A 27,994-nucleotide genomic window follows, 5' to 3' on the forward strand; every position below is an offset into this window, starting at 1 on the left:
CTTCCCCGGTGGCTCAGCAGTAAAGAACTACTTGCAAAGCAGGAGAGGTACGAGACATGGGTTCAATCCCTGAGTCAGGTAGATCCCCTGGAGGAGGGCACAGCAACTCACTCCAGTACTGTTGCCTGGAGAATCGATGGACAGAGGAGCCTGGAAGGCTACAGTCCATAGGGTTGAAAAGAGTCAGACACTACTGAAGCCACTGAGCATGCATAGCCTGTATCAACAGATGAAAATTTAAGGCCTTTACTTCAGAAACTTTCTCATGAAAGGAAACACAGGCAGCTGAGCTTGGGGGATGAGGAATCATGGCAAAGGGGTATCGGAAAAGCAAACCGAAATAACTTGCCTACAAGTTTGAAGAAGTTAGTTGTAGAAAGAAGTTAGTTATATACATATGTTTCTTTCTTTAAAGAATTAAATAGTATTTTTTAATAAAACTAAAACTTGAAAAAAGGAAACTTGTCTCAGAAGAGGTTACCGAATATTTGAAGTTAGGTGAATATAACTAGAAGACAGATGATTTTTTGTGTAAGTATCTCTGACTTAATAAACCAGCAGGACTCGATATGAGTACAACACACCCAGTTGGCAAACAGGAAGACCTAACATGTTTGTTTAGCTGTGTGTATATATGCTTACTTATAGAGTTCGAAAACTGGGACCACATTCACAGATGTGACTTCACTGCAGAATTTTTACTCTGGAAAAAAAACAGTTCACGTGCTCAATATCTAGAAGTAGTGTTCAGCGTGTGCAGGGAAATGGGGCAGAAACCATCACAACAGCTGGCTGCAAAGGACAAAGAGGTTCTCAGCGTCTGCGAGGTGGTCAGTGGAGCAATCATCCACGCAGCTCAGAAACTGAAGGCCTATCTTGGATTTGAAGACACACTGAGCAATCTGTGCCCAGATCCAAACACTCTCAATGAGATCTTCTTAATCCACTTTGTCACTTTCTGCCATGAGAAAGGAGCTGACAAGTGGCTCACCACCACCAAGATGACCAAGCACCAAGCCTTCCTGTTTGGGGCAGATTGGGTTTGGACCTTCTGGGGATCCGATAAGCAAATACAGCTTCAGCTGGCTGTGCAGACACTGCAGATGGCTTCTCTTCCTCCTGTGGAATCTGACCCCTCCAACCAAGATTCCAAGGCAGAGCAGTCTTTCAGCAAGAAAAGTAGGTTTGACAAGCTGGAAGAATTCTGTAACCTGATAGGAGAGGACTGTCTTGGCCTGTGTATCATCTTTGGTGTGCCAGGAAACCCTAAAGACATCCGAGGAGTGGTCCTGGACAGTGTCAAGAGAGAGACGATGAAGGGTCATCTGCCAGGAGGGACAGCTGTGGCACGATTCATCCTGGAAACGGAAGATTGTATCTCCGTCAGGGAGCTGCTTGGAAACTGTCTGAGTAAGAAAGAGGGGCTGAGAGAGGTGGGCAAGGTTTATATTAGCATCCTCTGAACTGGCCGTGTGGGATGAGACTGACCTGTAAGATAAAAAGAAAACAAAAATATGTTCTTCTAATAAGTTTATCCTCTCATGGGATTTTTTTCTCCCCTCGCTCCACCCCACATTGAATGAAAACCATCTCCTGGGTCAAAACCTCCTAGCGTGATTATGGACAGAAAAAAAGCCTACCTGTATTTCAGGGAAAATGGAAATTTTTAGCTTAATCTTTTGTTTATTATTCAACAATAAAAGTGGGAGGAAAGGATAATAGAGTCACCCTTAAAGTTCAACTTGAAAACAAATTGTGTTTGATAAGAGTAAGTCTAGCATTTAAAGGTGTAAAATGGGTTTTGACTGCTATGGGTGGGAGTTGGGGAGGGCAAGGGGGTGCATAAGACTACAGAACAGTTTTAGTTGTATTTATTAATACAAAACCAGTTTCATTTCAGGACACAAAAAAAACTGAGCCTGGTTCTCTTCCTCTCTACCCAGGCTCTCACCTCATCCCAAGCTGCCTGCTCTCTGCAGAGAGGACCTTGGTGGGATCCCTTGGGGACTGTTTGAGTGTTAGCTTTACCTATAATTTTTACCCATATCACAATCCATTATGATAATGATTAACATCTATTTAGCATTTGCAGTGGAAAATCCCATGGACGGAGGAGCCTGGAAGGCTGTAGTCCATGGGGTCACTGAGGGTCAGACACGACTGAGTGACTTCACTTTCACTTTTCACTTTCATGCATTGGAGAAGGAAATGGCAACCTACTCCAGTGTTCTTGCCTGGAGAATCCCAGGGACGGGGGAGCCTGGTGGGCTGCCATCTATAGGGTCGCACAGAGTCGGACACAACTGAAGTAACTTAGCAGCAGCAGCAGCAGCAGCAGCATTTGCAGTAAGGAAAGCATATTCATATATAAAAACTACCTTAAAAGCTGGGGTGAATTAAAACAGCACTCTAGGGAAGGAAAAATAATTTTTCCTGTATGCTTCTAGAGGACAGAAGCAAAAAGAATGCTTAAAAGTGTAAAGGGAAGCTTGGTTCATTTACACATGATTGTTAAATGCCTGTTACTTGAAAGGCCCTGTTCTATGCCTTGCCAGTCCAGCGGTAAAAAGAACAAGGTCCCTACTCTCAGGGAGTTTCCCTCTTAATGGTGGAAAATGGACAATAAATAAATACCTGCATACATTTTAAATGCATATTTAAATAAATGTCAGGGGTGGTATAAAGGAAAAGGAGATACTATTTTATATGAGGTGATTAAGGAAGGCCTCAGAGAGAAGGGGCAATTTACCAGAAATGTGAATGGAGAGAGATCATTAATGCAGGTATCTGGGAAAGAGTGTTCTAGACCTAGGAATCTGCAGATGCCTAGGGCCTGACTTGGGAATGGAGCTGGTGTGTTTGAGACATAGTAACAGAGGCAGAGTGAGCAGGGACAAGACTGATAGGAGACAGTCAGGGAAGGAGTCAGCAAACAGGAGAAGCAGATCACACTTGTAAGGACTCTGGATTTTATTCTGAGTGATATGGGGACGGACATGCCTTGATCTGACTTAAACACTAAAACCCTCACTCAGTTGCTGGGTGGAGACTAGACTGTAGGGAGGAAAGAGTAGCAGCAGAGCCCAGGGGTCAGCTAGGAAACTTATAATAACTCAGGTGGGAAAAAAAGACTTGGGGCTTCCCAAGTGGCTCAGTGGTAAAGAATCCTCCCAATGCAGGAGACGTAGGTTCAATCCCTGGATCAGGAAGATCCCCTGGAGAAGGAAATGGCAACCCACTCCAGTATTCTTGCCTGGGAAATCCCATGGACAGAGGAGCCTGGTCAGCTACAGTCCATGGGGTCGCAAAGAGCTGACGTGACTGAGCATGCACGCATGCTCACACACACAGTCACATACACACATGAGAGAAAAGAGTAGCCTCAAGCAAAGTGGCAGAAGAGAAGGGGCGAAGAGGTCAAATTAGGAACAGTTGATGGTAAAGCATACATCATTTGCTGATGACTGCATGCAATATATCACAATTAGAACATTTATTTCCAAACTTCTTAAATATGACATTCCTTCATTCCAGGAAACCAAAAGTTCAAGGAAAACATTTTAGCCTTCTGTCTTCCGTAAGTAGGTACAAGTAGGCACGAGAGGCATCTCTTCGTGTTGTTAAGCAATAATTATTCCTACTTGGAATATGCCTGGAAGGTTATACTACTCAGTCAATTTCTGTTTCCTTGTATAGAGTGACCCCTGTCTGCATCAATGCTGTGTAGGGCAAGCTATCAAGGAGGTGGTATGATAAGAGTAAAAAAGAGTATGCAACTTGGAATCAGATGTGGGTTTGAGTCTCAGTTCTTTTAAAAAGTAGAATCTAGAGGTTTAACTGTTTTCTTATCTGTGAAAGGGGAATGACTTCAGCTAATTCAAAGGAGACAATGCTTGTGACAACACTTCTCTATTTTATTGAAGGGTAAGCTTACCAAAATTTTGATGTGTCCAGTACAAATTGTAAGTATGCATGTGATAAAGAGCAAAAAGATATAAATCAAAGACTCACCATGTTTTTCTTAATGAAAATAAAGATGTGAAGCTTTTACTGATTTTAAAAATACTGTATTCTCATGCTTTTTTTAATCAGCATTTTTATGTAAAGATTTAAGTACAGAAGAATACAAAGTTACTTCTTCATGAGTCCTACACTGACCCCTGTTCCAGTTTACTGTTTGCCATTCCAGAACGTGTATTGTGTATTAAACATATTTTACACAAGTGTAAATCATATGATCTACAAATGCCTTATAACCTGCATTAAAAAAAAAACTTCACTGAATATTGTGGACAACTTTCCATGTTAATACATTTATATTCATTTTCCTCTTTTCTGGGCTGATATCAATGGTTCTGTTCCCAAGCCTGCATACATATTAGATTCACTTGGGAAACTTAAAAGCAAAAAAAAAAAAAAGACCAAGGCTACAAACACACCTAGATCAACTGATCACTATCTCAGAGAGAGGGAACTGAGAGTTTTTTTTTTTTTTAATCTTCTAAAGTAATTATAATGTTCAACTAGGATTAAGATGTGTCTAAGTAGTCCTCTCTGTTGTATGTATACACCATGATATATTTAATGTGTAATGTCTGGATGGATATTTGGGTTCCAAAGTCCATCCACATACCTGGATATATTTACATATTGTTTCTTTAACATGCTTGTAAATCAACATACTTTGCTCACTTTTTTTCATAAGCATGTATTTATTTTTGAGTTCATTTTTCCAGCTTTACTGAGATATAGTTGGCATGCAACACAGGATAAGTTTAAGTGTACATCATCATAATTTGACTTAATACATTATGAAATGATTATCACAATAAGTTTAGTTAATGTCCATCTCATACAGATATAAGAAAAAAGAAAGAAAAATTTTTTCCACATGACAAGAACTCTTAGGATCTATTCTCTTCACAACTTTGAATTTTACCATACAGCAGTGTGAATTATAGTCATCATGTTGTGCATTACATCATTAGTACTTTATTTATCCTATAACTGGAAATTTGGTTCACTCACTTTTTATGTTATTTTTTAAATTAAAAACAGCTCCCTGACAGTCATTGGATTAATGCAGATTTCAAATATAGCAAAAACCAATTGTAAAAAAAAAATCTTAATATTTAAAATTGATCTACATATGTAGACTTGGCTACGTAATTTGTGGGACCAAATGCAAACTGAAAATACAGAGTGTAAAAAATTGTGTAAAAAATTGTAAAATGTTTCAAGACAGAGACAACAAACATTAAGCCAAGCACAGGGCTCTTTTACGTGTAAGTCACAAGCCCATGAAACTGACCTGACTTCTACATTTTGTTGGATTATTTGGTCATGAAGGCTTAAAAAAAGATTTTTATCATGATTGAGTGTATATACTTCTAATATCTTTTCTAACTGAAAAATTATGTTATTCTTACTAACTTCTATGTACATGATAGTACATGCTTTACTTTTTATACTGCATGAAACAGCATTATTGCCCATTTATAGCATTACAAGTGACATTTTAACTTTTAATATAGAACAAATTTCATAGTATTTGATATCAGAGAAAACAATAAGAATTTTCTGGCTCTTCTAACTTCAGAAGAATTGATCTACTTTAGTCTTAGGGAGAGACTAAAACAAAAGGAAGAAATCATAAGCAGTTTGAACGAGGAACTGAATCTCTCAACATGTTGCTCAGAAATTGAGAAGTCTCTGGATATGAACTAATTCTCTAAAGATTCATTCTCATTTGTCCCTAAATGTCTATGAGATAGGCCTTGCACTTTATTCTACTGAAATATGCAAAACTGAGAGAAAAAGTGGTTGCTGCATTGACCCTAAGCTTAATTTGAATGGCCACCTTTTATATTATGGCTTTGAAAACATTACTCACCTAATCATAGTCGTTTTCAGGAAGATGATACTGTTCCCATTTTCTCTGAAACTGAAGCTCAGAGAGTTTAGATGGACTTGCCCAAGATCACAAAGAAACAGAACCTGGATTCAAATCCCACATCCATCTGACTTAAAGGCCATGCTTTAAATCTTAAAAATGGAGGACGGGAGAATTCCATGTGCAGATGGAGACAGAGATTAGAGTCCTGTGTCTACAAACCAAGGAATGCCAGAAATTGCCAGCAACCATCAGAAACTAGGGGAGAGAGAGAGAGAGGCATAAACAGATTCTCTGTCAGACTCTCCAGAAGGAACCATCTCTTGTCAACACCTGGATTTTGGACTTCTAGTTTCAGAACTGTGAGAGAATAAATGCCTGTTGTAAGTCACCCAGTTTCTGGTTCTTTGTTATAGCAGCCCTAGGAAACAAACACATCTAACATCTATTGTTCCACTTTGGAACAATAATGGGATGATAAAGAGGGCAGAAAAGATTGAGGAAGGTGATTACTACAAATACTGGTTATTATCATGCTGCATGCTTATTGATGCCCATAGCACACTGAATGTTCACAGGTAGAATACTCTAGGACACCTGCACACCTGCTCTACCTGGTATGCTTAACAAGGCTCAGTTCTGTTTGTTTCCAGTTGTTCTTATTATAATCATCTACTTTAAGTATTATACATATTGATTGAAAAAAATAGAGGATAATTTTTATTAAGGGTTGTATGTTAATCCATCCTAGGGTAGAAAATAAGAGAGTTCCTCTAAGGAGTACCAGCATTTTCTAGGTCCTAATGAGTTCTGCCTTTTTGTAATTTTAACCTGATATACAAACAAGCTAACAGAATCACTGATTATAGTTAAAGCCTATAGGAGCTTTCTTAGTGGTTCAGACCATAAAGAATCTGCCTTCAATGAAGGAGACCCAGGTTCAATCCCTGGGTTCAGAAGATCCCCTGAAGAAGAGAAGGGTCACCCACTCCAGTATTCTTGCCTAGAGAATTCCATTGGCAGAGGTGCCTGGCAGGCTACAGTCCATGGGGGTCTCAAAGAGTTGGACAGGAATGAGGGACTAACTTTTCCACTTTATAATTTTCAAAGCCTAAATGGCACAGAGGATCAATATGCTAATATTATACCCAGATATATGATGGATTAGGATCACACATTCTAAAGATGGTGAGGTCAAGTTTTAAACTCAACCCTCTTCCAACAACACAAGAGAAGACTACACACGGACATCACCAGATGGTCAATACTGAAATCAGACTGATTATATTCTTTGCAGCCAAAGATGGAGAAGCCCTATACAGTCAGGAAAAACAAGACTGGGATCTGACTGTGACTCAGATCATGAACTCCTTATTGCCAAATTCAGACTTATATTGAAGAAAGTAGGGAAAACCACGAGACCATTCAGGGTATGACCTAAATCAATTCCCTTATGATTATACAGTGGAAGTGACAAATAGATTCAAGGGATTAGATCTGATAGAGTGCCTGAAGAACTATGGATGGAGTTCTGTGACATTGTACAGAAGGCAGTGATCAAGACCATCCCCAAGAAAAACAAATGCAAAAAGGCAAAACAGTTGTCTGAGGAGGCCTTACACATAGATATGAAAAAAAGAGAAGTGAAACGAAAAGGAGAAAAGCAAAGATATACCCATTTGAATGCAGAGTTCCAAGGACTAGCAAAGAGAGATAAGAAAGCCTTCCTCAGTGACCAATGCAAAAAATAGAGGAAAACAATGGAATGGGAAAGACTACAGATCTCTTCAAGAAAATTGGAGATACCAAGGGAACTTTTCATGCAAAGATGAGCACAATGAAGGACAGAAATGGTATGGACCTAACAAGCAGAAGATATTAAGAGGTGACAAGAAATACACAGAACTATACAGAAAAGATCTTCATGACCCAGATAATCACAATGGTGTGAACACTAGAGCCAGACATCCTGGAATGCAAAATCAAGTGGGCCTTAGGAAGCATCACTACGAACTAAGCTAGTGGAGGCGATGGAATTCCAGTAGAGCTATTTCGAATCCTAAAAGATGATGCTGTGAAAGCACTGCACTGAATATGCCAGCTAATTTGGAAAACTCAGCGGTGACCACAGGACTGAAAGAGGTCAGTTTTCATTCCAATCCCAAAGAAAGGCAATGCCAAAGAATGCTCAAACTGCCAAACAATTCCACTCATCTCAAACGCTAGCAAAGTAATGCTCAAAATTCTTCAAGCCAGGCTTCAACAGTACGTGAACTGTGAACTTCCAGATGTTCAAGCTTGTTTTAGAAAAGGCAGAGGAACCAGAGATCAAATTGCAAACATCTGTTGGATCATCGAAAAAGCAAGAGAGTTCCAGAAAAGCATCTATTTCTGCTTTATTGACTATGCCAAAGCCTTTGACTGTGTGGATCACAATAAACTGTGGAAAAATTCTGGAAGAGATAGGAATACCAGACCCCTTGACCTACTTCCTGAGAAATCTGTATGCAGGTCAAGAAGCAACAGTTAGAACAGGACATGGAACAACAGACTGGTTCCAAGTCTGGAAAGGAGCACGTCAAGGTTGTATATTTTCACCCTGCTTATTTAACTTATATGCAGAGTACATCATGAAAAATGCTGGACTGGATGAAGCACAAGCTGGAATCAAGACTGCTGGGAGAAATATCAATAACCTCAGGTATGCAGGTGATACCACCCTTATGACAGAAAGTGAAGAAGAACTTAAGAGCCTCTTGATGAAAGTGAAAGAGGAGAGTGAAAAAGTTGGGTTAAAACTCAACATTCAGAAAACTAAGATCCTGGCATCTGGTCCCATCACTTCATGGCAAATAGACGGGGAAACAGGGAGAGACTTTATTTTTCTGGGCTCCAAAATCACTGCAGATGGTGACTGCAACCATGAAATTAAAAGAGCCTTGTTCCTTGGAAGAAAAGTTATGACCAACATAGACAGCATATTAAAAAGCAGAGACATTTCTTTGCCAACAAAGGTCCGTCTAGTCAAAGCTATGGTTTTTCCAGTAGTCATGTGTGGATGTAAGAGCTGGACTATAAAGAAAGGTGAGCACTGAAGAACTGATGCTTTTGAACTGTGGTGTTGGAGAAGACTCTTGAGAATCCCTTGGACAGCAAGGTGATCCAACCAGTCCATCCTAAAGGAAATCAGTCCTGAATATGCATTGGAAGGACTGACACTGCAATACTTTGGCCACCTGATGCAAAGAACTGACTCATTTGAAAAGACCCTGATGGTGGGAAAGATTGAAGACAGGAGGAGAAGGGGAGGACAGTGGATGAGATGGTTGGATGGCATCACCAACTCAATAGACATGAGTTTGAGTAAACTCCGGGAGCTGGTGATGAACAGGGAAGCCTGGCATGCAGCCCATGGGTTCGCAAAGAATTGGACACGAGGAAGAGACTGAACTGAACTCAACTAGTCTGGCTCAAGAGGCCATCCTTTTACTTATTATTGGACACTGCCTCTCTCCTTAAAGCACATCACTTGCACTAGCTGAAGACTTCCTTTAATTCAAGAAAGTGCAGGAAAGCAGCAACTGCAAAGAAGCAAGGCCTTAGGGTAGGCTGCCAGACTCCCCGACCATTTGAGATCCCGCTCTCACCTGCCCTCCAATAAAGCCACATTTCTTCTTTGCACCTGTCTCTGGACTGACAGCTTCGATTTTTTACAAAATCTTTTTGTTTTCTTTCCATTCCTTTTTCTACGTGGAGAGTATTTTCTTGCACAGTTAATTGACTGTGGCTCTGCTGGCACCCCACTCCAGTACTTTTGCCTGGAAAATCCCATGGACGGAGGAGCCTGGTGGGCTGCAGTCCATGGGGTCGCTAGTGTCGGACACGACTGAGCGACTTCACTTTGAATTTTCACTTTCCTGCACTGGAGAAGGAAATGGCAACCCACTCCAGTGTTCTTGCCTGGAGAATCCCAGGGACGGGGAAGCCTGGTGGGCTGCCGTGTCTGGGGTCGCACAGAGTCGGACACGACTGAAGCGACTTGGCAAGCAGTAGTAGCAGCTGCTTTCCGAGGCCCACGTGCTTCCTGTTTCTCCCTCCCAGGGGTGGGGCCAGGCTCGCCAGCCTGCGCAGTAGGGCCTTAAGCCCGCCCCTTGACCCGGAGCCGCACTTGTCCCCTCCCGCTTGCCGTCTTGGCCGACATGGCGGCCCCCTCGCTCCCTGCGTGGTTGGCGCTGCAGACGCGAGCCAGGACCCTTCGTGCCTTTTCCACCGCTGTGTCTCCTGTCACTGGCGCTCCGAGACTAAGCCCGCGTGAGTGTCTGCCGCGTCGCCTCCGGGCTTTGGGGGCTGTAAGCGAGCGGAATACGGGCGCATGATGGCGGCTGCGGTGGCGGAGCCAGAGCCACCCTGGGGATTCCAGTACGTCCTCCGTAGCCGGTCACTGGTCCGTCTAGAAGTAGGAACCCGCGGACCTAGGTGTGCCCCCTGCGCGGACTGTCGCCTAGTTCCTGGCAGTTAGTTTCTCTTTCTAGTCCTCGGGGCACCGCGGTCTTGCTTCCCCACCTTCTCAGTGACCTGCGCCTTCTGGTAGTCTCTCCCAGGGCCAGCGCAAAATTCTCTCTCTGGTTGCTGGTTCTCGTAATATTTGTTAGGTGATGCTGAACCACCGATTTTCCCGAAATTTAAGAGAAGCCCACAAATGGCCTGGAACATGGTACAGCTCTGAATTCCAGGGCTAGCTATGTCACCAAAGGGGGTTGACCTTCATTCAGTAGGCGTACTGAGGTGACCTTGATTCAAGAGAGATTTTAGGGCTGTCCGATACCGTTCTTGCCTTGGAGGAATATCGTGGAAAAGTCTAGTTGTGGGTAGACTAGGTGGGAGTACTGCGCAGTGTTGCTGCTGCTGCTGCTAAGTCGCTTCAGTCGTGTCTGACTCTGTGCGACCCCATAGACGGCAGCCCACCAGGCTTCGCCATCCCTGGGATTCTTCAGGCAAGAACACTGGAGTGGGTTGCCATTTCCTTCTCCATGTGCAGTGTTAGGTGTTGTTAATAGAATCGTGAATACAGTAAGGGGGTGGGAACACCGAGCAGGAACCCTCAAGAGTCAAAAAAGCTCTGTCGAGGGAGCGTTGCCAGTCATTCGTCTTGTCTTATCCGTGCTATTTTCTGTAATATTTCTAATATTGATACTGTCCAGTTTAGGCCACCATATCTCCCGTTTACCGTAGTTTCTTTGCTGGTCTCTATTTCTACTTTTGCTCTCCTACATTGGATTTTCACATCAGCCAGAGTGAAGTGTGCAAAAAGCGAATCTTAACTTGCCACTCCCATGTTCAAAATATACAAAAGATTTTTCATTGCTGTGAGATAAACGGTAAATTCCTTAATGCATCATCATAGCACATAATAGTCTTAACACTTTTGAATCAGTCGTTCATCTGTTCATTCTGCAAATACTTAACTCCTACTGTGTGCTAGGTAGCGTTCTAGATACTGGAATATAGCAGGGCCCTTCAGACTTCCCTGGTGGTCCATTGGTCAAGAATCCACCTACCAATGCAGGACAAAAGGGTTTGATCCCTTATCAGGGAAGCTTGCACATGCAGCAGAGCAAGTAAACCAGCGCACCAGTGCACAGCTACTGAGCCTGTACTCTAGACTCCGGGAGTCGCAATTACTATGCCCAGGTGCTGCAAAGACTGAAGCCCGAAGACCGTGGAGCCTGTGCTCCACAACAGGAGAAGCCACCGCAATGAGAAGCCTTCTTTGGCTGCGGCTAGAGAAAAGCCTGCCCAACACGGAAGACCCAGTGCAGCCAAAGATAAATAAATGAATAATAATAAAAGCAGGTCCTTCATCTCATGAAGTTTACATTCTTGGTAGGAAATCAGATTATAAATAGGTAAACAATGTCAGATGCTATGAAAAAAAAATAGGGTTTTGAGAATAATAGATTGGGGGAATAGAGGCTGTAGGGCAAGACAAGATCAGATAGTCAGGAAAGAACTCCCTAAGGAAGTGGTGTTTGAGTATCTGTGGGAAGACCCTTGTTGGTATAGGGAGCTTAAAGTACAGAAGCTCAAAGGTAGAATGGGGTTATGGGTGTGACCAAGAAACAGAAAGAAGACCAATGTGGCTGGAGCTAAAGTGAGTAAAAAGGAGAAGTAAAAGATGTCAGAAAGATACATAATGACCTGATCTGGTAAAGGCTTGTAGGCATTTGGCTTGGATTTTATTATAAGTTTGGGATCACATTGGTAGGTTTTGAACAGGAAGTGATATAATGTGATTTATACTTTTGAAAGATCACTGACTGCTGTTTGGCAAGCTTGGTGTAGGAGTGGGAACCAGGAGACCAGTTTGAAAGCTGTTGTAGTGCTCCAAATGAGATGGTAGTGACTTGGATTGACCTAACAGTGGAGATGCTGGTGTGGTTGGATTTGGGATATATTTTGAAGGTAGTGCTAACAAGACTCCCTAATGGATTTGATATGGGGCCTTGAGCAGAAGTCTCAAGGAAGCATGTTAGATTTTTGAGCAATTGGATGAATGGTGATACTGTTTACAGGAACTGAGGAGACTGAAGAAAGAAATCAAGAGCTCTGTCAATGATGTGTTTTAGTTGAGATGCCTATTGAATATGTCTCTGACCTTTTATTAAAAATTTTTTTTTATTTATTTATCTAGCTGCGCTGGGTCTTAGTTGAGGCATGGGAGATCTAGTTCCCTGATGAGGGCTAGAACACAGGCCCCCTGCGTTGGAAGTGCAGAATCTTAGCGACTGGACCATCAGGAAAGTCCTTGTCTCTGACCTATTAAATACCACTTTTCTGGGTGCTCTTTATGCCCTTTTCTTACATTTCAGCCATTTTGAACTTGTTTACTTTGATTTTCCATCTTCTCTTTCACTCTAGAACACTTTTTCTCACTTGCCTGTTCCCATGGCTACCTCCTGCTCATCTTTAAGGTTTTTTCCCCAATTAACTGACTAAGTTGGGTCCCCTGCTATATGTTTACATTAATATTTATCACTGTTTATTGAAATTTCTTGCTAGATAGTTGCCTTATTTACTGACTGTATTCAGTAAGAGCAAGGACTATGAGTCTGTTATTCATTGCTGCCTTTTGAGTTGCTGTATCACTCAAACAATTTTTGTTTGATACTCAAACAGTATCACTCAAACAATTTTTTAATGAGTCAGTGAATTACTGTTGAGGGGTGAATAAGAATTTATCAGATCAAGGAATGAGGCGGAGAGGGAGTAGAGGACAGAAGCCAGGCAGATGAAAGGGAGACACATTCCAGGCAGAGAGAACAGGAAGCTCAGAGAAAAACTCAGGGGCCCGGTACTGAAAGTCCAGTGTAGTCTAGGGCTTTGTGAAAGGAAGTGAGGCTGGAGATGGTAGTTGAGAGTGTCAGGGCTTGTGCTGAGCTGTCATCATCCTGACGCCTTGTCTTTAGTTTTCTTGGCTAAATGACCTCTAAATAAGGATAATATATTTAGTGCTTATAGTTACTGTGAAGAATAAGATTAAATAAGATAATGAGAAGTATTTAGCTCAGTGTCTGGATGTGTGAAAGTACTGAATATAGTTATTTCATATTATTTTAGTATAGCAAAACATTAATTTAGAGAGACATAAGTTAATATTTTAAAAGATAGTATATGTAAATCATTTATCTTGTACAGTTATGTGATTTATTAGGAATAACTATGATTTTTTGTTATTGTTGATGCTATTGTAGCATTGGCAGTTCTAATTAACAAGAGAGACAGAAAACTGAAGGTTATTTTGTGTATGTGCGTAAAGAACAGAATAATAACAGATATGAGCAAATATATGTTAGAACATTTCAAACCAGTTGTCTTTAAAGATGCAAAATACTTATTTCTAACTAGATATTTCAACTTGGGGAAGTGAGTTTATTTGACAACCTTAAAAGTTATTAAAAATACATCTTTAGTTGATGAGCTAACTATATCTTATCATGCTGGTGGCTCAGTCTGTAAAGAATCCACCTACAATGTGGGAGACCTGGGTTCAGTCCTTGGATTGGGAATATCCCCTGGAGAAGGGAATGGCAGCCCTCTCCAGTGTTCTTGCCTGGAGAATCTCCATGGACAGAGGAGCCTGGAGGGCTGCAGTCCATGGGGTCGCAGAGTTGGACACGACTGAGCAACTAAGCACATGTATTGTCAGTCACAGAATATTTTCAAGTAACTCTTAAATTTTCTTACCTATTTCTGACTTTTCATTTGCATTAAAATGATTTAGTCTCTGAACTTACAGAAAATGGATTATTGTCTCATTTTTGTATTACTAAATACTTTAAATTATGTGAGAATTGTGGGATCATGAACAATGTGGAATGACTCCGTACTAATAAAATTCTCTGCAACTGTTGTGTTGTCTTTTAGCCACAACAGAAAAAACCTCCAAACATGAAAGGGCGCCGAGAAGAAAGGTAAGCAGTTGATGTGCTCTGGTGTAGACTGTTGTGTGGGTTTCTGATGTAAAGTAAGGCAGATCCTCATTATGAGGTAGAGAGGGTGCCACATGAGCAGGCTTCAAAAGGGCATGTGCACTGGGTGACCCCGGAAGCTCTGGCTCTATCTAGTCTTTGATTGGTTTCGTCAATTCCCTGAGAATGGATCATCTTTTGAGAGGCAGACTCACTCACTTACTCCCAGGAAATAGGTATATAAACCAGAATAAAAAATTGTTTTTGACGATGCCTTGAACAGTCAGGCAGCCTGGAATGTATTCATTCATCTAACCAGTTCGGTCTCACCCTATGGGCATCTTCATGGAGGAATCCAGATTATAAGGTCCCTTCATAAGTGTGGATTCAGAACAAAGGCACATTAGTTGGAAGTTAAGTGGCACAAAATTCGGAAAACTCAGCAGTGGCCACAGGACTGGAAAAGGCCAGTTTTCATTCCAATACCAAAGAAAGGCAATGCCAAAGAATGCTCAAACTACCGAACTCTCACACACTAATAAAGTAATGCTCAAAATTCTCCAAGCCAAGCTTCAGCAATACATGAACCATGAACTTCCAGATGTTCAAGCTGGTTTTAGAAAAGACAGGAACCAGAGATCAAATTGCCAACATCTGCTGGGTCATCGCAAAAGCAAAAGAGTTCCAGAAAAACATCTATTTCTGCTTTATTGACTATGCCAAAGCCTTTGACTGTGTGGATCACAACAAACTGTGGAAAATTCTGAAAGAGATGGGAATACCAGACCACCTGACCTGCCTCTTGAGAAATCTGTGGCAGGTCAGGTAGCAACAGTTAGAACTGGACATGGAACAATGGAGTGGTTCCAAATAGGGAAAGGAGTATGTCAAGACTGTGTATTGTCACCCTGCTTATTTAACTTACTTGCAGAGTACATCATGAGAAACGCTGGGCTGGAGGAAGCACAAGCTGGAATCAAGATTGCCGGGAGAAATATCAATAACCTCAGATATGCAGATGACACCACCCTTACGGCAGAAAGTGAGGAGGAACTAAAGAGCCTCTTGATGAACGTTAAAGAGGAGAGTAAGAGTTGGCTTAAAACTCAGCATTCAGAAACCTAAGATTGTGGCACCTGGTCCCATCACTTCATGGCAGATAGATGTGGAAACAGTGGCTGACTTTATTTTTCTGGGCTCCAAAATCACTGCAGACGGTGACTGCAGTCATGAAATTAAAAGACGCTTACTGCTTGGAAGGAAAGTTATGGCCAACCTAGACAGCATATTAAAAAGCAGAGACATTTCTTTGCCAACAAAGGTCCGTCTAGTCAAGGCTGTGGTTTTTCCAGTAGTCATGTATGGATGTGAGAGTTGGACTGTAAAGAAAGCTGAGTGCTGAAGAATTGATGCTTTTGAACTGTGGTGTTGGAGAAGACTCTTGAGAGTCCCTGGACAGCAAGGAGATCTAACCAGTCCATCCTAAAGGAGATTGGTCCTGAGTGTTCATTGGAAGGACTGATGTTGAAGCTGAAACTCCAATACTTTTGCTACCTGATACGAAGAGCTGACTCATTTGAAAAGACCCTGATGCTGGGAAAGATTGAGGGCAGGAGGAGATGGGGACGACAGAGGATGAGATGGTTGGATGGCACAGCACTGACTCAATGAAGATGAGTTTGAGTAAACTCCACGAGTTGGTGATGGACAGGGAGGCCTGGCATGCTGCAGTCCATGGGGTCGCAAAGAGTCAGACACGACTGAGCTATTGAACTGAACTGAAGTGGCACCATTTATAATCATATAGAGTACTCATTTTCACAGGAGTACTAACTGCTTCCAGGACATATGCTACACTGGTCTGTTGCTTAGAAGGATGTTGCCTAGTTTTGCATCTTCGAACCTTCCTTTTGAGTTTAAATGGAATGCTGGCCATCCCTATCTGTCAAATACAGTTTAAACAATAAATGTTAATGTGATTGACTAAGTTATCGTGTAGCTATTCTCTGGGCGTGGAAGACATTTCTTATTATGTGTCTATTCAGTTAGTTTAATCTTAATTTATTTCTGAATTCTTATTCTTTATTTTTCTTATTTCTTCTTTTCCTTATTTCAAATTCTCATTGTCATCTCATGTACTGACTTTCATTGAAGTTTTAAAAATTATTCAAAATATACTGTTACTGACCCCTTCATAAACAATATGCAGAAAGTTTGCTAAAAGACTCAGTAAGTAAGAGAAAATTTTTTGTAAAGCAAATGTGCTATTAAAGGGTTCCTTTCCACAGGGTTTGAGGAAACTGCCAAGGATGTCTAGGTAGGTTTGTTTTTTTTTGTTTTTTTTTATTTCAACAGCAGCAGTTAGGGGACGTCAGATTTTATATAGGTTGCAAGTCCTTGTGTTTCTCTTAATTGTACTTTTTTTCCTTTAAAATTAAAGTTCATGTTTATATTTAAAATATTAAACTGTTTTACATTCTTCAGGCACTACCTCCCAGGACAGAGAAAATGTCTGTTGACCAGGACTGGCCTAGTGTTTACCCTGTTGCAGCTCCATTTAAACCCTCCGCAGTACCTCTTCCGGTTCGAATGGGTTATCCAGTAAAAAGGGGAGTGCCCATGGCTAAGGAGGGAAATCTGGAACTTCTAAAGGTAGGATAAGTTGCTGGTTCATTGGCTGAAATTTACATTTCAAGAAATGTTGATTTCCCTCAGACACCTACCCTCCCCCTGCCCTCACCACTCCCCGCCCCTCCCCGCAGCGCTTCAAGGTTCAGCGCATCGCAGCTTACTGCATTTTAATTGAGTTGTTTTGCAGGTAATAATGGATACTATGTTTTACTTATCCCTGGTAAAGATGGCTCAAAGAATTCTAGGCATTTAAGAATGGGTAATTAATTGGTCCTTTGGCTTCCTTTTGACTTTTTCTTTTCTATTGTATATTTTCTATATTGTGTTTTTCAAACAGAACTAAATGAAATAACCTAATTTGAGAGTGAGAATTGGGGACGGAGTGAAGTTTTTACTTTTAAAAAAGAAATTTAAAAACTTCCCAGAAAATTAATTTAGTATTATTGTTATAGTCCTTAAACGTCTTTATTTCATGAAGCAAAATAGGTCATGTTAAATGCTTCAGTTAAATGCATCTATAATGAGTTGATAGCACCTTTTGTGATATATGAAAAGTAGACTTCTTAAAATATAAATGTCCATCACCAGGGAATGCATGTCTTAGATGGTTTCCTTTTACCTACAATGAAATTATCATCAAGGAATTGTATTTTCTACTAAATGAGAGAAACTGTATTTTCTACTGAATGAAAAACAAAAATTTGCTAAAAGTTGATGGTAAAAAAATGAGATAGCAAATAAAAATTTTTTTTAAATGAGATAGTAACATGGAGAGGGGATCATCTTTTGCTGGGGACAGGTAGATGAAATTTGGACAAGGGAACAAAATCTATTGCTTTATCAAGAGATAAAGCAAACACTTGTAAAACTAATCTTTTCTTCAAATGGAAGAGAAGAATTCAACTTAGTTTAAAGAAAAAAAAAAAACTTTGGAAAATATCACTGTGAGAGAGAGTAACGATATGTTTATAATGTTGTAATGGTGGTCATGAATGGAATTTTAATAAATATAAAAATCCAAACATTTAATGCATGCTGTCCCTTTGAAGAGTCACCTATATGCTTAGTCCAGTGATATGATCTGTTCCCAGTAAGTGCCATATGGATAAAAGCTTGTAAACTGAGGTAATGTATGCAGAGTTCATAAAGCAGTGCCAATATAAATCCTATGTAAGCATTCACTATTGTTTTTTCCTTTTATGACTTTGAGTCACGTTTCAAAAATAGAAGTATAGAAAATGAAGTCACTCACCCCCATAATCCCACTATTTGGTGTCTGTTTTCTCTTGTTTAAAATAACCATTTTCTGATTGGTACTTAAGACTCCAGACATAATGTTTGGAGGAACTTTCTGCTTATTCAGATTTTCTTTCAAAATAAGTTTCTTTAAACTAAATTTTCTCTTTAAATGCTTAACATTATTTTAAAAATATCCCAGGAAGTGTTAATTATTTATTTGAAGGAATCAAATTGCTGACCTTACCTAAGTTTTCATTGGCCCTGTAAATAGAGAACCTTTCAATGTATTATAAACATATTCCCAAGTTCATTTAACTATTCATTTAAGATTTCCTTGCTTTGTTTATTCATTCCATTGAATTCATAAAATGTCTGTTAAGGATAAAACAGAAAATTTCTTGCAGTGGTGTGTGTTCCGGGGGATTAAGATTATTAAACAATGGTCTGTGTCTTTAAGTGTTTTCAGTTTTATAAGGGAAATATGTACACCTGTAGATTTGTGGCAGGAATAATACTATAAAAATAATGTTTTTTTCTCTACCATTATTCTTATAAGATACTTGGTACGGAATCTTTATTTCAGGAAATTCATTTCTTAAATTTACAACATCTGTGACATGGAATCAGTATTGTTAAAAAAAATAGATTTTATTTAATAAATTCCTCACAAGGTTTGTGAGGCTTATGATTTAATTTTATGAGAAAATTGTGTTTCATATTTTTAAGAGACTTAGTCAGAATTCCCTGGCCATCCAGTGATTAGGGCCTGGTATTATCACTGCTATGGCCTTGTTCAGTCTTTGGTTGGGGAACTAAGATCCCACTCTGCATGGCATGGCCAAAAAAACAAACAAAAAACAAAGACACTTAGCTAATTTATCCTTTAAAATTCTCTCTTTTAGATTCCCAATTTTCTGCATTTGACTCCTGTAGCAATTAAAAAGCACTGTGAGGCTCTTAAAGGTATGTGGTTGTTTTATAATATGAACTTAATATTTTATTAATTTAACAGGAATCTCATTTCCAATGATAAAGGCGTCAGTTTATCAAAAGAATACAGTATTTGTAAATATTTGGGCACCAAAAATTGGAGCACTTAATATACAGAAAATATTTACAGAATTGAAGGAAGAAATAGAAAGCAATACAGTTATAGTAGGGAGCTTCAGTACTCCACCTTCAACAATGGGTAGATCATCCAGATGGAAAATCAGTAAGGAGACATTGGATTTAAGTTTACACATTAGACCAAATGAATTTAACATTTACATAACATTCTATCCAACAGCAGTAGAATACACATTCTTCTAAAGTACAAATGAAACATGATTTCAGGATAGATCATATGTTAGACCATAAAATAAGTCTTAATAAAATTTAAGAAGATTGAAATCACATCAAACATTTTTTCCAGCCACAATGATTTGAAACTAGAAATCTATTGAAAATTCACGAACAGCTGGAGATTAAATAACATGCCCCTAAACACATACTGATTCAAAGAAGCAATCAAAGAGACATCAGAAAATACCTTGAGATATGGGATGTCTCAAAAGCAGTTCCAGGAAGTAATTTTATAGCAATAACAGCCTACGTAAGAATAAAGAAAAATATCGACTAAGCCACCTAACTTGGAATTAGAAAAAGAAGAACAAACTTAGCCCAGAGTTAGTAGAAGGAAGGAAGTATAATGGTTGGAATGGGAATAAATTAAGACAGGACAACAGAAAAGATAAATAAGAGCTTATTTTTTGAAAAGATAAACAATATAGACAAACCTTTATCTAGCAAGAAAAAGAGAGGCTTGAAAATTAAAAATGAAATAGGAGATGTTACAACTGATATCACAGAAATGCAAAGGATCTAAGAGACTACTGTGAACATTTTTATGCCAACAAATTGGACAATCTAGAAGAAATGGATACAGTCCTACAAATATATAATGTACCAAGACTGAAGCAAGCATAGAAAATCTGAATGGACCAGTTACTAGTAAGGAGATTGAGTCACTCCAGATGGCTTCATTGGTGATTTTTTTTTAATTGAATCATAGTTGATTTACAGCGTTTGCTTAATTTCAGCAGTACATCAAAGTGATTCAATTAAACATATGTATAAATCTATGTATACTTTTATAGATTATTTTCCCTTATAGGTTATTTTAAAATACTGAGTATAGTTCTCTGTGCTATACAGTAGGTCTTTGTTAGTTATTTATATATAATCATGTGTATATGTTAATCCCAAATTCCAAATTCACTGGTTTGTTCTACTAAACATTTAAAGAATTAATATCAATCCTTCTCAAACTTCCAAAAAAGTAAAAGAGAAGAGACGACCCAAAGTCATAAACTTAGCATTATCCTGATTCCAAAACCGGACTAAGTCACATCAGTCGTGTCCGACTCTGTGCGATCCCATAGACGGCAGCCCACCAGGCTCCCCCGTCCCTGGGATTCTCCAGGCAAGAACACTGGAGTAGGTCGCCATTTCCTTCTCCAATGCAGGAAAGTGAAAAGTGAAAGTGAAGTTGCTCAGTTGTGTCCGACTCTTAGCGACCCCATGGACTACAGCCCACCAGGCTCCTCTGTCCATGGGATTTTTCCAGGCAAGAGTACTGGAGTGGGGTGCCATTGCCTTCTCCTACAAAGGCAAATAACACAGGCTAATATCCCTGATGAACGTAGATGCAAAACTCCTCAACAAAATACTAGCAAACCAAATTCAACAGTACATTAAAAGGGTCATACACCATGATCAAGAAGGATTTATTTCAGGGATGCCAGGTGGTGCAGCACCTGCAAGTAAATCAGTGTGACATATCACATTAACAAATGGAAGATAAAAATCATATGATCTTCTCAATAGATGCAGAAAAGGCATTTGATAGAATTCAGCATCCTTTCATGAGAAAACTCAACACAGTGTGTATAGAGGGAACAAACTTCAACATAATAAAGGCCACATATAATAAGCTCAAAGCTGATATCATAGTACAGCAATGAAAAGCTAAAAGCTTTTCTGCTAGGATCAGGACAAGACAGGGATGCCACTTTCACCACTTTTATTCAACATAGTAGTGTCAGTTCTAGCCAGAGCAGCTAGGCAAGAAGAAACAGAAGGCATAGGAAAGGAGGAAGGAAAATTGTCGTTACTTGCTGATGACATTATTTTATGCATATAAAATCCTAATGACTCAAAAAAAACTTAATAAATGGATTCAGTAAAGTTGCAGGATACAGTTAGTATACAAAAATCAGTTGCATTTTCTGCAGTGAAGTTGGGAGTTCAGAAGGAGATGAAGAAAGAGAAGTTAAGAAAATCGTTTACAATAGCACCAAAAAGAATAAAGTACTGGGTGAGGGGAGGAAGAATTGAATGAAGGCAGTCAGAAGATACAGACTTCCAGTTACAAGGTAACTGAATACTAAGGATGTAATGTATGATATGATAAATATAATTAATACTACTACATGTTATCTATGAAAGTTTTTAAGAGAAGAAATCCTAAGAGTTCTTATCACAAGGGAGAAGTTTTTTTTTCTATTTATTTTATTTTGTATTTATAGACGGATAGTCATTAAATTTATTATGATAATCATTCATAATTTATGTAATTCAAATTATTATGCCCTGTACCTTAAATTGCACAGTTGTTGTTCAGTCCCTCAGCCGTATCTGACTCTTTGTGACCCCATGGGCTACAGCACACCAGGTCTCCCTGTCCCTCACTATCTCCCGAGGTTTCCCCAAGTTCTTGTCCATTGAGTTAGTAATGCTATCCAACCATCTCATCATCTTCCACCCCCTTCTCCTTTTGCCTTTTATCTTTCCCAGTGTCTTTTCTATTGAGTCACATGTTCACATTGGGTGGCCAAAGTGTTGGAGCTTCAGCTTCAGCATCAATCCTTCCAGTGAGTAATCAGGGTTGATTTCCTTTACAACTGACTGGTTTGATCTTCTTGCTGTCCAAGGGACTCTCAAGAGTCTTCTCCAGCACTACAATTCGAAAGCGTCAATTCTTTGGTGCTCAGCCTTCCTTATGGTTCAATTCTGAAAGACCATTGCTTTGACTCTAGGGACCTTTGTCAACAAAGTGATGTCTTTGCTTTTTAATATACTGTCTAGGTTTGTCATAAGTTTCCTTCCAAGAAGCAAAATGTCTTCTGATTTTCATGGCTGCAGTCACCATCCACAGTGATTTTGGAGCCCTAAAAGAGGAAATCTATCACTGCTTCCACCTTTTCCCCTCCTATTTGCCATAAAGTGATGAGACCAGATGCCATGATCTTAGTTTTTTTAATGTTGGGTTTTAAGCCAGCTTTTTAAAAAGCGCTTAAAACTTATACAGTGCTATATACCAATTAGGTCTCAAAACTGGAAGAAATAAAAGTAAAATATATATGAACACATAATAAAAATAAGAATAAAGTACTTAGGAATATATTTAACCAAGGGTGAAAGATCTGTATACTGAATACTAATATTGATGAAAGAAATTGAAGAAGACACCAATAAGTGTTAAGATATGGATTGAAAGAATTAATAATGTTAAAACACCCATAAAACTCAAACCAATATACAGATTCAATGCAGTCTCTGTCAAAATTCCAAAGGTATTTTTCCCAGACATGGAACAAACTGTAAAAGACCTCAAATAGCCAAAGCAGTTTTGAGAAAGAAGAGCAAAGCTGGAGCCATCACACATCCTGATTTCAAACTGTATTACAAAGCAATAGTAGTAGTCAGAAAACAGTGTGGTTTCGTCATAAAAACAGACACATAGATCAGTGGAACAGAACAGAATTCCAAAATAAAGTCGTGTATTTGTTTACTTAATTTGTGACAAAAGAACCAAAAACACTTAATCAGGAAAGGATAGTTCTTCAGTAAATGTTGTTGGGAGAACCACATTCTTACACTATACACAAAAATGAATATGAATTAAAAACTTGAACATAAGACCTGAAACCATAAAACTCCTGGAGAAAAACATTGCGTGTAAGCTCCTTGACATTGGTCTTGGCAATGATTTTTAGGAATTTGACACCTAAAGGAAAGGCAAGAAAAGCAAAAATAAACAAGTGGGACTACATCAAACTAAAAAGCTTCTGCACAGCAAAGGAAACCATCAGTGAAGTGAAAAGGCAATCTGTGGAATGGTAGAAAACATTTGCAAGTCATGTATCTGTTAAGAGGTTAATAGCCAAGATATGTAAAGAACTCATACAACTCAATATTAAAAAAAAAAAAAACAAAACTGATTTTAAATGTGCAGAGCTAAATAGACACCATTTTTCCAAAGAAGATTTACAAATGCCCGATAAGTACATGAAAAGATGCTCAACTTCACTAATTATCAGGGGGAAAAAATTTCAAAATCACTGCACCAAAGTGACTATTGTCAGGAAGGTAACCTGTTGATGAAGATGTGGAGAAGAGGACCCTTGTGCCCAGTTGGTGGGAATGCAAATTGGTGCAGCCACTGTGGAAAACACCATGGAGAGTCCTCAAAAAAGTGAAAATTAGAACACTATATAATCCAGCAATCCTATTTCTTGATATATATCCAAAGGAAATGAAGATGGAGTATTGAGATACATGGACTCCCATGTTCATCTGAAGGTGATGTCTACTTGCTCAGTATAGTTATCAAGGCTTTTCAGAAAAGGAAATGAAACCAGAAACTTCATAGGTGGCCTGATTATGCTAATAGGAGAAATAAAGTAGTAAAATGATTATGATGAAATTTGAGCTTCTGTAAGGGCCTTCCAGTTGAAAATTAAAAGGAAGAAAAAAAAATGAAAAGATCGTAAAAAGAGGTCTAAAAAGCAGGAATAATAACCTTACACTTGAAATGAGGGAAGAAAAATCTCTCTTATTTTCATTAAGTTATGTTGTCTTCTGAGACATTAGGATGAACTTCTGTCCCTTTAGATTGTATGTTTCTTTATTTGTTGGCGCCTAATGTTAGACTGCGGAGAAGGCAATGGCACCCCACTCCAGTACTCTTGCCTGGAAAATCCCATGGATGGAGGAGCCTGGTGGGCTGCAGTCCGTGGGGTCGCTAAGAGTCGGACACGACTGAGAGACTTCACTTTCATTTTTCATTTTCATGCATTGGAGAAGGAAATGGCAACCCACTCCAGTGTTCTTGCCTGGAGAATCCCAGGGATGGGGGAGCCTGGTGGGCTGCCATCTGTGGGGTCGCACAGAGTCAGACACAACTGAAGTGACTTAGCAGCAGCAGCATTAATGTTAGACTGACAGAGATCACTGGTGCACATTTGTGCCCCATATGATACAAATCATATGTAATTTTTTGATCCTTTGCAAAGCCGGTTAACAAATGGATTGTTGTTCAGTCGCCCAGTCGTGTCCAACTCTTTGTGACCCTATGGATTGCAGCACACCAGGCCTCCCTGTCCCTCACCATCTCCCAAAGTTTGCCCAAGTTCATGTCCATTGCATCAGTAATGCCACCCAGCCATCTCATCCTCTGATACTCTCTTTTTCTTCTACTCTCAGTCTTTCCCATCATCGAGGACTTTTCCAGTGAGTCGGCTTTTCACATCAGACCAAAATGCTGGAGCTTTCATCATCAGTCCTCCCAATGGTTTTCAGAGTTGATTTCCCTTAAGATTGACTGGTTTGATCTCCTTGCTGTCCAAGGGACTTTCAGGAGTCTTCTCTAGCACCACAGTTCAAAGGCATCAATTCTTTGGCACTCTGCCTTCTTTACACCCAAAAGTGAAAAAGTGAAAGTCACTCAGTCATGTCCAACTCTCTGTGACCCCGTGAACTGCAACCTGTCAGGCTCCTCTGTCCATGGATTTCTCCAGGCCAGAATACTGGAGGAGATTGCCATTCTCTTCTCCAGAAGATCTTCCCAACCCAGGGATCGAACCCAGGTCTCCTGCATTGCAGGCAGATTCCTTACTGTCTGAGCCACCAGGGAAGCCCTCTTTACACACAAAGATGAGCACAATAAAGGACAGAAACAGTAGAGACCTAGTAGATGCTGAAGAGACCAAGACGAAATGGAAAGAACACACAGAAGACCAAATATATTACCCTGTGATAAATTCCACTTTTTTTGTTTTTTAAACATTATTTTTTAATGTGCATTTATAATTTAGAAACTGGTAATGAGATAGTTCGAAAATACTTAATAGTTTTTAAATGAAAGGGTTCTATACAGTACATTTACAAGAGTAGCATTATATTTTACAATATTTAAGTGAATGTTTTAATCTTTCCTTAATTTTGCCCTTATACTTTTGCCAGCTTCTAGATTTAGATCATATCTTCCAAATAACTCACAGGCTTTTCAAGTATTTCTTCTCAGTTTTCTTTCAGAGTAGGTCAGTTCAGATTTTGTATCTGACTTGCAGATGGAAAATTTGAAGCACAGGAAAGTTAGGTAATTTACCAAAACTTTAATAATCAGTGGCAGAAGTTAAGTAAAAACCAAGGTCTTCCAAATTCTAGTCTATTGCTCTACCTATCAGATGAACAAAAGGTTGAGAGGGGTCTATTATGTACTTTCCAGTTGGCTGGGGTTTTTTCAACATATAATCGGGCAATTTAATTTAAAAACTGTAATTATCATCTGGTGATTGAAATGACTTATCCAAAGTTTTTTTTTTTTTTTTTTTTTTAAAAAGGTCAGTACAAACTCAGTAACTCATAAAATTCCCCACACTAGTCTGTCTTACAAAGTGCCTGGCACTGCTGCATCTTATAGTACAGGATACTGGGATTAGTCCATAATGGGAATGCAGTTTAACCCCAGGAATTTTGCTCCTTTCATTTTATTTAAATGTCACAATGTTCTTAATGGCAAAGCTATTTCTTCCCCTCAGAGTGTCTGGGTATTGATCTCTTAAACACAGTATTTAGGGAATGGTGTGAGCTATACTTAATTTGCTAACATATATTTAGTCCCAGGTCTTGGAAAGTCTCTGTAATCTGGAGTGACATTTTGCTGACTGATTTTAAAGTCTAAACAGGAGCTAAATATAGTGTCTACTATAAGAAAGTCGTTAGCTTGGGGAAAATGTTGTTGGAGAAAGCATGGATCCATGGGGTCTCATGCGCTTGATCTAAGAAACCTATTACTTTTAGCTCTTCTTAGGAAAAGGTTGTTTAGGAAATGGGATTTCTGTTAAGGGGAACCTGATAATCTTAGAAGTTTTCATCCCAGACTGGGAGCCCTGTACTGTACTAACTTGATAGACTAGGGCAAAATGAAATCAGTTGCCCACCTAGGGAGTGCCTCGGTATTGTACTGATAGCTACAGGAGGCTGGGAGCTCTCTCGTTTCCTTGAAAGATTTTTCTTTTCCCATTTGAGGCCTGAGTTTGTACCTCTGCTATGAGCAGTGTTCTCCGGGCTTAGAACTTCTGCTTGTAGCCCAGATCTCAGACGTAGACCCACTCTCTCCAGACTGGCTGTCTTGCATGAATATGCAGACAAGTCTGTTCTTTCCATTTAGTGCCAGGAGCTCAGAAGTCAAAAGAAACATGAATTAAGGATCATTTAAAGGTGACTCTGAAAGCTGAAACTCCAGTACTTTGGCTACCTCATGCGAAGAATTGACTCATTGGAAAAGACTCTGATGCTGGGAGGGATTGGGGGCAGGAGAAGGGGACGACAGAGGATGAGATGGCTGGATGGCATCACTGACTGGATGGACGTGAGTCTGAGTGAACTCCGGGAGTTGGTGATGGACAGGGAGGCCTGGTGTGCTGTGATTCATGGGGTTGCAAAGAGTCGGACACAACTGAGCAACTGAACTGAACTGAAAGGTAACTCAGGCTTTACAGTTAGAGGCCCTGTTGACAAAGAAGATTGACAACATCTCAGTTCTCTGGTAGAGCTTGTACCACATGGCTTGGTGGATGTTAGTTCCCTGACCAGGAATTAAACCTGGGCCACGACAGTGAAAGCACTGAGTCCTACCCACTGGACCACCTGGGAATCCCCTCTTAAAGCCTCTTCAGAGCTTCTTTCACTTCCCTTCAACTGATTTTTTTTTTTTTAATGTGTCAGTACTTTTAATGTCGTACACATCAAATTATAGGAAAAAGACAACTGTAAACAAGACGCAGCCCCTCTACTTCCATGAACAGCACACAGCATTACAGTAAGCCAAGTTTATATTCAACCATCAAATGCGGTTCTCCTATTAGTTCACTTTTTGATGGGTCATTTAGAATGTCTTCAAATCCAATAGTCTCGTCGTTACCCCTCAAAATATCCAGTGAAAGGTTTGAGCTTGGAAGAAATGGAAGACACTTAACCTGCTGCCCTGCTTTGAATTCCATCTGCAGTTTTAGTGACGCAAATAGACCCTGGATGTTTCTCAGTGTGGAGAAGTTCATCTTATCTTGGTTGAGCTGGTAATTTTTTTCTGATAATTCAAGAGGATGACTGGGCAGAAGTTCATTTTTCACACAAGAAACCTTTTCGAAGAAGATCATGACTTTCAAAAGGTCCACTTGCTGACAAGCTCAGTAACTGGAATACTGTCCTTTAGCTGAGATCCAAGTCCTCTCACATTCATGTTCAACTTGTTTGGCGCACAAACTCTCACTGTTACGGTCAGCTGGCCCTGCCGCTCACTTCCGTTTCCCCGTCATCTGATTTTTAATAACCTTCATTTGGATGTGAATTCATATTACCTATTGCCGTTTCAAAAACAATAGTGCTCCAGGCTCTATGAAATTTTTTGCTTTCAGTTGGTCAGGAATTAACACTG

General features: G+C 39.7%; 2 protein-coding genes and 1 pseudogene across 3 annotated transcripts in view; 2 read left to right on the plus strand and 1 right to left on the minus strand.

The window, feature by feature from the left end:
* Positions 1-2: 2 nt before the first annotated feature.
* REP15 (RAB15 effector protein) lies at positions 3-9,806 on the plus strand. Its single transcript, XM_055572726.1, has one exon. The coding sequence runs from the start codon at positions 570-572 to the stop codon at positions 1,461-1,463; it is 894 nt and encodes a 297-aa protein (XP_055428701.1). The 5' UTR covers positions 3-569; the 3' UTR covers positions 1,464-9,806.
* Positions 9,807-10,023: 217 nt separating this feature from the next.
* Positions 10,024-27,994, plus strand: part of MRPS35 (mitochondrial ribosomal protein S35) — a 44,506-nt gene continuing 26,535 nt past the window's right edge. The window contains exons 1-4 of one of the 2 annotated variants that reach the window (XM_055572704.1): positions 10,024-10,204; positions 14,318-14,364; positions 16,846-17,013; positions 19,134-19,194. In XM_055572704.1, the coding sequence (XP_055428679.1) occupies positions 10,093-10,204; positions 14,318-14,364; positions 16,846-17,013; positions 19,134-19,194 (388 nt within the window). In that variant the 5' untranslated portion in view covers positions 10,024-10,092. The remainder of the gene's footprint in view (positions 10,205-14,317; positions 14,365-16,845; positions 17,014-19,133; positions 19,195-27,994) is intronic. The other variant, XM_055572711.1, reaches the window with a different exon arrangement.
* LOC129646500 (proteasome maturation protein-like) lies at positions 27,263-27,799 on the minus strand (annotated as a pseudogene).

This window comes from Bubalus kerabau, chromosome 1, assembly GCF_029407905.1.
Source record: "Bubalus kerabau isolate K-KA32 ecotype Philippines breed swamp buffalo chromosome 1, PCC_UOA_SB_1v2, whole genome shotgun sequence".
Taxonomy (NCBI): domain Eukaryota; kingdom Metazoa; phylum Chordata; class Mammalia; order Artiodactyla; family Bovidae; genus Bubalus; species Bubalus kerabau.